Source organism: Pithys albifrons, chromosome Z (assembly GCF_047495875.1).
Source record: "Pithys albifrons albifrons isolate INPA30051 chromosome Z, PitAlb_v1, whole genome shotgun sequence".
In the NCBI taxonomy this organism is placed as follows: domain Eukaryota; kingdom Metazoa; phylum Chordata; class Aves; order Passeriformes; family Thamnophilidae; genus Pithys; species Pithys albifrons.
The window spans coordinates 25,350,869-25,360,695 of record NC_092497.1 but is presented as its reverse complement, the minus strand read 5'-3'; the positions used below and the strand labels follow the sequence as shown (position 1 = coordinate 25,360,695).

The 9,827-nt window shown below is 46.7% G+C and overlaps 1 protein-coding gene across 1 annotated transcript in view; it reads left to right on the top strand.

Moving 5' to 3' along the window:
* The first annotated feature begins 3,861 nt into the window (after positions 1 to 3,861).
* The window catches only part of SCAMP1 (secretory carrier membrane protein 1), a 40,839-nt gene continuing 34,873 nt past the window's right edge, over positions 3,862 to 9,827 (top strand). The window contains exon 1 of the mRNA XM_071580173.1: positions 3,862 to 4,116. Coding sequence (XP_071436274.1) covers positions 4,060 to 4,116 — 57 coding nt within the window. The 5' untranslated portion in view covers positions 3,862 to 4,059. The remainder of the gene's footprint in view (positions 4,117 to 9,827) is intronic.

Sequence of the window (9,827 nt, the reverse complement as noted above, 5' to 3'; positions counted from 1 at the left end):
TTTGTTTTGCTGTATCTTCCCTCATGACTTCAGCTTACTACTCACTGCCCCCATGTGCTGGCTTCCATGAAAGATTAGCCACCCTCCTAAAGGTAGCATTTGTGGCAGTGTGTGACTGTTGAGACTCTTAAGCCAAGAGAGGAAAAATTGCTATTTTGTCCCCAGCTAGATGGATAAATAGGTCTTCTTTCAGCAGGAATAGCTCTTCTTACATTGTTACATCCTATTGTCTTGGCCAGTGCCTATGATTGTTGGCCTCTGTAAGTGGGGGTATGCCTACCTTTGCTGTTTATGAGATGGGAAACAGGCAGAAAAATTCAGTCTGGGAGAAAAATGAAGATGCCTTGCTGGTGGCCTGCACATTCCTAAAATATAGGCATTCCCTGTAATGGAAGAAAACCTCTACTGCTTGGATGAAGACAAGCAACTCATCCACAGGGGGGAAAAATGGAGGGAAAGATGGTTTGCTGATTATTTACTCTTTGAAGAATCCCAGAACTGATGGAGCAGAATACAACTAAGGGGAATAAGAGGAGCAGCAGCATCTAAGGTCTCCACTGGGGCCAGCTTTTACTTTTCATACAGCTTTGTTTCAAATAACATGACATTGACCAAGGTTATTTGATTTCAGCAAAAATGATTCCTTTCTGAATCCAAGAATGGCCTGATTTTGTCATTGTGCAGCACACCCTTAAAGGACTCGGACATTAGTGAAATCAGTTACTTCAAGAAGGAAATAAGGGAAGTTTGTTCCCTGCTACAAACCAAAGATCCGTTCTGATCCTCCTCAGGGACATGAGGAACACTGTCTGGATTCAGATATTCTTATCTCAGTGTGGGTTTGGGTTAGACTGTGCAGGCCAGGGACAGCAAGAGGGTGGGGTAGAGCATGGGGATGCAGGGCACGAGGTCCCTGGCAATACTACATTGACTTTTGGCAAAATGGCCATAATCCAGCTGTGCACCAGTCACCTGTTCCCTCCTACAAGTCAATGGCCCTGAAAACCTTCTTCTCCTTCCAAAGAGATATGCTGTTTACAAAAGAATTCCAAGTATCCTGCTATAATTCTGGAACAGAGAGGGGAAAGTCTAAGTGTGGGATGGATTTTCACAGATCACAGAATATGCTGACCTAAAAGGGACCCACATGGATCATCAAGGCCAACTCCTGGCCCTGCACAGGACACCCGAAGAGTCACACCATGTGCCTAAGACTATCAGTTTCTTTCTTGCCTTGACACTCATACAAGATTATTCCCCTGAAACTGTGTGCAAATTATTATCAGAGAGGTGTTACAATGTCTGTAACTTGAAGCATCCAGCAACCATACAGGAAAACGCATTCTTTTCAGCCAAAATTTCATTCATTCATGCATGCACACATTCATTCAGGTTCAGCTCAAAGAGAAGCGAGTACACAGCTGCCAATACACACAGCTTTTGGAGTATCAACATATATCATTGAGCCATGGGATAACATATAATTTAATTTGATGTCACTAGAACTGAGCTATACCCATGATTATGACTAATACTGTAAAATACTTTTGTTGATTGTACAACAGTTGCATTTGTATTTTACATCTTATAGCAAAAAAAGTTGAAAGTGTTTTTTTAGAAGCTATGCTTTTATGATTTGCCCCATTTCCATACCACCATATACCTGACATAATCATATACCCTTCCCACAGTATTGAGAAACTTCTGCATATGTCAGAGCAGGCCTTGAAGAAATTACTGCTTTCCTTACTGATCCATGCAAAATCAATTCTTGTGCACACATGGGATTTCTCCTGACTTGTTGACGGAACACCACCATTGTAATGACTGGCAGTCCAAGATCACAGTACAGATATATATATATGGCTATTGAAATGATAATAGTGTTAATATTCTGAGCCAGCATTCAAAAACTCTGAGTAGTGTGCCCCATAGTTAATCTGGATTATTACATTGGAGAAACCCCCACATTTGAATACCAAAAAAAGAACAGTTTTATAGCAATTTCTTTTTATTTGACCAGCCTCCAACTTTCTTGTTGTTTTTTTTTTTTTAATTTAAATAAAAGATTAAATCATTTATTTAAAAAGCATGTAAAGAGATTCAGGTTTTGAAAGTGTTGCATCAATGTAAACTGTTGGGTATCAAGGATGCTGGATTTCAGATTTCAGTCATAGCTCTGAACCAAAGGAGCTCCTCCTCTCATTTGCATCATTTGGATCAGGTTCTTCAAACTGCAATGTCGGTATTTCTGAGGAAGTATTTAAAAAGTCATCTGAACTGTTGGAAATGGTTGAGTAACTCCAAGAGGCCTTTTCCCAGGGAAGCAGGATTGTGCGAGCACGTTCAAAGCCGTACTGACCCCCCAGCTCTGCCGAACCTTTGTGTGAGACCCCTGAGCAGCCATGCACCTGCTGAGGTAATTCACGGTGCCAACAGGGGCAAGGAGCGAGACACCAAATTCCTGTCTTACCAACAAAACCTTAAATTCGCAGACTTTCTTACCACCTTGGCACGCCCACGTCGCCCTCCACACCAGTCCGTCTGTCCCGCCCCTCCCCGGGATAGCGCAGGGCGGAGGGCTGGGAAGGTGCACACCTCGTGGTGGGCATCGCCCGCCCGGCGCCGGCCCTGCCCCTGCTCTGTCCCGCCTTTGCCCTGCCCCTGCCTCTGCTCTGCCCCTGCCCCTGCTCTGCCCCTGCCTCTGCCCTGCCCCTGCCCCTACTCTACCTCTGCCCCTGCTCTGCCCCTGACTCTGCTCTGTCCCTGTTCTGCCCCTGTCTGGCCCCTGCCTCTGCCTATGCCCTGCTCTGCTCCGCCCCTGCCCCTGCTCCGCCCCTACCCCGGTTCTGCCCCTGCCTCTGCTCTGTTCCTGTCCCTACTCTGCCCCTACCCTGCTCTACCCCTGCCTCTGCTCTGCCCCTTACCCCTGTTTTGCCTCTGCTCTGCCCCTGCCCTGCCTCTGCTCTGCCCCTGCTCTGTCCCTTCCCCTGCTCTGCCCCTGTTCTGCTTCTGTTCTGCCTCTGCCCCTGCTCTGCTTCTGCCCCTGCCCTGCCCCTGCCCTTACTCTGTCCTGCCCCTGCTCTGCCCCTGCCCTCACTCTGTCCTGCCCCTGCTCTGCCTCTGCCTCTGCCCTGCTCCTGCCCCTGCCTCTGCTCTGCCTCTGCCTCTGCCTTTGCCCCTGCCCTGCTCCTGCCCTGCTCCTGCCTCTGCTCTGTCCCTGCCCCTGCTCCGTTTCTGCTCTGCCTCTGCTCCGTCCCTGCCCCTGGCCTTGCTCTGCCCCTGACTCTGCTCTGCCCCTGCTCCGGCCAGCGCTGACCGGCGAGGCCGCGGGGCAGAGCCCCCTATGTCTCCCCATCCGGAGCGCCGAGGCCGCCCGGCCGCGGCTCCTCCACACAAGGGCGAGTGCCCAGCCCTGGCATAGCGCTGCTCCCCTGTCCCCCGCCCCCACCCCGGGCTGTGCCGCTCCGCCCGGCCGCTCGGCGGCTCCTCCCCTGTCCCCCGTCCCCACCCCGGCTGTGCCGCTCCGCCCGGCCCCTCGGCGGCTCCTCCCCTGTCCCCAGTCCCCACCCCGGCTGTGCCGCTACGGCCCCGCAGCGGCTCCTTCCCTGTCCCCTGTCTCCTGTCTCCTCCCCGGTTGTGCCGCTCCGCCCGGCCCCTCAGCGGTTCCTCCTCTGTCCCCTCCCCGGTTGTGCCGCTCCGCCCGGCCCCTCAGTGGTTCCTCCCTTGTCCCCTCCCCGGCTGTGCCGCTCTGCCCGGCCCCTCAGCGGTTCCTCCCTTGTCCCCTCCCCGGCTGTGCCGCTCCGCCCGGTCCCTCAGCGGTTCCTCCCCGCGCCGTCCCCGCCCCGCGCTGCCGTAACTTCACTTCCGGGGCGGCCATTTTGGGCGGTCTGAGGCCGGTCGGAGCGGCGGGGCGCTTGGCCCGGGCTTCGGGCAGGGACAGCGACAGCGCGGGGACAGCGGCGGGGAGCGACACCCGCGCCAGTCACTGTCGGGGCGCCGCCGCACGGCCAGAGCCGCCGCCCCGGGAGCACAGCGCAGCGCCCGCCTACCCGCGCCATGTCGGACTTCGACAGCAACCCATTCGCCGACCCGGACCTCAACAACCCGTTCAAGGTGAGGCCGAGCGCGGCCCCCGCGACGGGGCCGGAGCGGGGCCCGGTGGATGCGGGCCGGGCCGTGCCCTGGGCGGGCTCTGCGGGGCGGCGCGGGGGGCCAGGCCGCGCAGCGTCTCTCAAGGGGTCCGTGCCCCTTCCCTAGCTAAAATAACACAAGCCGCATTTCGGGTGCATTATTTCGAAAGAAAAAAAAAAGAAAAGTGTGTCGTTTGGTTTGTTTGCGTTTGTTTTACTTTGACTGTAGCTTTGTGTATGTATAACGCTAGTATAGCCTTTTTTCCCTTACGTATGATTGACCCAGATAGTTAAGCTTAGTGTATTTACCCTCTTTTTCCTGTCTAGCCTCCTCCCGCCCCCCATCAAGCTTACTTGTTCACATATTGTATTTCTGAAGCAATATAGGCTAGCGATGGCTGGACATCATCTCAAAACGCTGTGTTGTAATGTATTATAGAGATTTTAGGTTTTGGACTCCTGACTTGTCATACAGCTGCGAATTTCTTCACTTGCTGTTACGGCTTCGGCTGTCAAAATGGGCTGACCTCCCTGGATGCTTCCCCTCCTGGTCTTTCTTTATTATTTGAACCCACTTCTATCAACATGTTGAGCTACTTAACTTTGATAATGTCACTGAAATGTTGCTGACCCTTTAAAGCATAGACGTAGTATATGGCAGTGAGTTTAGGATGTCAGCTGGAATAATTAAGCTTTTAAAAAATAGAGCTGTTACATTTCAAGCATACTTCTGTGCATGTAGGTGCTGGAAACATTGTGTTCCTGACATTTGTTCCTTAGAGTCTGCCTGAATCATTAGTTTAGCTTTTATGGTCATAAAACATGGATGATAGTTAGAATTCCTTCAGCTAGAAACTGTGTTTTCAGTTGTACACAGTGCAGTGACCTTCCAGATGAACAGGAGTCCTGGTGTTGGGTTTGCTGCCAATAATAGTTTGGACTGGTAACATTATCAGTGAACCCTGTTTTTTTAAATACGTTTTGGCTCCAGGCACTGAAGAGGTGTCATTTTTCTAGAATGTGTCTTCAGCAACAGAAATATGTGATGCCTTTTCTCCTCTTCCTTACTTTTTGTGATAGTTAATAAAATTGCATGGATAGATGTTGGAGAACATGCAGGTAGGTCTGTGTGAATTAGGACATTGTGACAGACTCCCAGAGCCGTTGTGGGTATTTGGAAGCAGGATAGTTGTCCCTGCATAGCTCTTTAGCCAGTGTAACCAGTCCTGCATGGTGGTTCTGAGACCTAAACCAGGGACCTACCTGTACCACACAGCCAATTTGAACACATTGCTTGAAGTGCAGTAGCTTATTCCACTTCATCTTCGGGCAAACACTTCTGCTGCAGCTGTTGGGCAGAATCCACGATCTGCTTGTCATCTGCAGTATATCATGATAAAAGGACTCTATAACAACTTCTCTGTAACTTGAAGCTCACTGTCAGCACATTGCTGGATTTCTTGTTTGCAGAAGATGGTTCAGGAAAGCTGTGCACTTTTCCTTTTTCAGAAGCTTTTTTAATTTTCTTCAGTCTTTGCTAACTTCCATCACATTCTACTGCCTAGAAAAGGTAGTATTGCATACCTTTACTTATTCATGTATTTAACTTGAAGGGGCAAAAGGCCTCATACATAAGCCAAAGCTTGATTAGCATCTTGTTGGCAAAACGCCTCTGAAATTAGTGGGCATGAATGCATGTCTGCATTTAAGTTTTGTCTGGCTACATGTTTTAAACAACTTTACACATAGAACCAGAATTTCCAGATGGACCCTGACAATCTTAAGTCATGTTGTCTGAACACTGTATTCCAATGTACTCATATTTTTGTCTTTGCTTGATAATCTTATGTATGATTTGATTGTTTTTTTCGTTGTTTTTGAAGACCTGTCCTGTGCCAATGTAAAATCATAAAGTAATATGGGCGACAAAAGATTGGAAGGCATGACATGGAAGAGTTGTTGCCAAGGTGTCTAAAGTTAGATCCTTCTTTTTCTTAAATATTTTGGTTTTACTAATTATCTGTGATCTACTTGTGAGGTTTCCTGTGACTGTTCTTATGCCTTTTAATAAAAAGATTAGAGCAGAGGTTCTTGCTTGATATTGAATCAAATAGAATTGTGTTCTGGAAGGATAAAGGTGAACCAGAAACATCTAGTTTGCTGAGTATTTGGGGTAGTTGATAGTTTCAGAAGTCTAAATTTAACTTGTCTGCTGGAAAAATTGAAATTTAATTTGTAAAATAGAATTTCTTTTTTTAAGTATTAGCTTACGTGGATTGATCATAAAACAATGTGCATTCTGAGACTTTGAGATTTTGGCTACTTAACCTCTGCATTTTATTTACTCTTAAAAAACCCAACAAACTTGAACCAAACCCAAAGGCAGATACTCTTTTGGAGTCATAGTATTTATCTGTAAGTGTCCTCTTAGTGCTGTACCAGCATTGATGTACCAAGGTATGTTTTGGTTTGGAAGACAATAGAGAATGAAATGAAGAGATAAGTAACATTCTAACATTAAAAAGCTCTTGATCACCTTAGAGTTATGCAAAAGAAATTGCATCCATGTACCATAAAAATGCAGATGTGATAGTCCTGCTATAATATGGTGTAGCAGCAAGGTGAAGAAGTACACAGTTGGTGTAACTTCATGTATCATAAATAGAAGCAGACTAGTAGTGAAATCTATTTAATTTCTTTTACTAAGATGCACGTGTCATAGTTCGTGAGTGTGAATTCACACGTGATGAAGTTCTCACTGACAAACAGTGCAGTCCCACCGCACCCAGACAGGGTGGGCAGTGTGGATGTGGTGATTGGAACTGCGTTCAGTGCGAGGCAGATCTGTAGAGGAGGAAGAGCTGAGTCCAAGTCAAGACAGTCAGGCCGGGATCAGGATCGTGACCAGTGAAAGTAAACAGGGTCAGCCAACAGTCCTGTGACAACCAGCTAAATCATTAGTTGTGAGGGGGGGGTCTGACCACCCAGGAGGGGTTTGGGGATGCTCAAGACCTTAACAGTAGCCTGAACCATCGTGAAATAAAATTTTGTATGCAAAAACAAAGGCACATTTCTAATGTAGCTATCTCGTTGTGCCTCTTTTTTTAATGTTACAGGATAGGTGACAGTTGTAGTCTTCTGTCTTGGGAGGTGATACAGTTACAAAGGTTCTGAACTAGCAGTCTCAAACTTCAAAGTTTCATTTACTTTGAAACAATCAGCAGTTCATCTACAATATAAATGTGTTGATTCTGTGTTGCTGATTTGTTTTGGGGGGTGGGAATATTAAGTATGTGAGTAGTTTCTTTGGGTGGGGTTAGGTATCCAAACTGGCTGGGTTTGAGTTGTTGCTCCAAAAAGACACAGACCTTATGTAGTTCTGTCATGACTGACTTTCTTGCATGGATGGCTGAGATGCTCTAAGATGGCTAAAAACGGCATTTTGTACCTTAATGGCTCTCACAGAGGTCACAGGGATTACTTCAGTCACTGGAGCTAAGTGTATGTTAGAGTTTATATTTACAGAAGTAATGCCGGTTATAAGTTGAATATTACACTTAATCTTGACTCATGTGAGCACAAATTAATCTGTCTGGTTTGGCAGGAAATACATACTGGAGTTTTGATGCTGAAGGTAATTGTGCGAATGACTGCTATCTTCTGTGGTAGCAGAATCTATACAGTTTGCATCTTGATTGCTGAGGTGAAGCTAAAGTGATAGAAACTTACAGGAAGAAAGAAGTCCTGATTATTTTTGAAAGATTGGGGCCCTTTTTAACTAAAGTGTTTCTGCAGCTTTTCAACTTCAGACTTAAATCAGTAAAGGACATAAAATGCAGATATTTTTTCTGAGTTTTACTACCTCGTGGGGCGGTCCCGTGGTGTAAAGGAGAGCTCTCTGGACTCTGAATCCCAAGGACCTGAGTTCGAGTCCCAGTGGGACCGTCCCCTGGCAGTTCAATGCCTCCCTGCCATCCCATCCCGTCAGATCTCGGATGCTCAGCAGGGTCAGCCCTGGTTAATACGCGGTGCGGTTACAGTCCCAAGGACTTCGCTGTCACTGTCCAAGCTCGCTCGGCTGTGGCAGATGGACCTGAGGAGTTAAACGATGGGGCCAGTTCTGCGCACGCTGTGCCTCACCTAAAACATCCACTGTGCAGGCTGGAAGGGCACACCCACGTGGGGAGAGCCCTGCCCAAATCTGCGTTCGCAAAGTCTGGCCATGCCATGCCATTACCATACCATACCGCCTGGTTCCCCTTCATGTTTTCAAAAATTATGAGTGCCCCTAAATCTTGCATAATTTAATGCTGCCACAGTAGTGGCAGTGTCCCTTAGCTGCCCTGCCTGGTGGTTGGCTTTCAGGAGTAGCTTCCTCAGGGCTGTAACTGCATTATAGTATGTTACAGTCTGTTACAGTGTTTTAATAGATATTTAATATCTCTTATAGCTACAATTTCCCCCCAGATTCTTAGTAAAGTGTTGGCACATACTGCATTAGTATTGTTGTTGCACTACATAAAACGATGTAACATTTCAGAGGGGATCATAACATACGTATGGGAGCTGAGAACAGACAATGATTTGAGAACAGCTGTGAGATGGAGGTGATACTTTGTTAGCTGTCCAGTACTCCATTGCAAGATTGGACTGATACAACAAGCTTTAGGACAAATTTGGCCTTGCCAGCCCCTGGTGTTCTTCTGGGTTTCAGGAGTGGGCAACTTGCCTTGCTCAGTAGCTCACAACCTTTCACAGCTCTGCTTCCATGTGACGCTGAGCAGCCACTACTTGAAAGCCAAGTATAAGAAAGCCCAACTGGGTACTTTTGCATTATCCTATTTAATAATTGTGTTCTGGCAGTGTGGGAATGAAAATCTTTAGAGTGTCATTTTAAGAGGGGGGCCTAGGAAGGAGCTGATCAATGAATGAAATATTAAACTTGCAATTGTGCTAGAAGTGTTGTGTGACTACTCAGATTTTTTTTATTATAATACGAACAGAAATAGTCTTTATGTTGCCTCTTAATTCACTGATTCTTCCAGGTGTTACATGTGTAACCTTTTGGGACAATTCATACTGAGAGGTTTTTAATCATAGTTTAAAATATATTATTCTAGGTGCAATGCATTAAAGCTTCCTTTATACTGTTAAATGTAAGCTGTTTATTCTGCCAATGTACTCTTAGAGTAGTGAAACATGAAATCACAACTCAGTTCTTGTTTGTGACACTTCTGTACCTTTACTTGTTCTTGGGCCTGAGATGATGAAGGAAGAAACAAAGCATGAAGAGCCAGCATCAAAACATTAGTTGCTTGTTGAAACTTAATTTTTCCACGTGCAGCTTGTTCTTGCATGAAGAAAGAGGAAGTCTTTGAGGGATTTAGCTTTTTGCTTTATACCAAGTGCATGTTGAACGGGGCTGAATTGCAGTTTCAGAGGCTTCATGCCCTCTGGCTGAATGCAGAGTGTTATGGGACTGAGAAACCCATCCTCCACAGGCAGGCTATCATCTGTTTCAAGTGCTGGGTCCTACCTTAAAAGTTGAAACCCACTAGTTAACATAGAATGATATCCAAATAATTTTTTTCCCAAAAGCAAGCTTTGTCAGAAATCTCTTCACAGAAATGCTGAGGAGGACATTGTGAAAGCGAAGTATATCCTGTGGGGAATTTCAGCCGAAACAGTAACAAC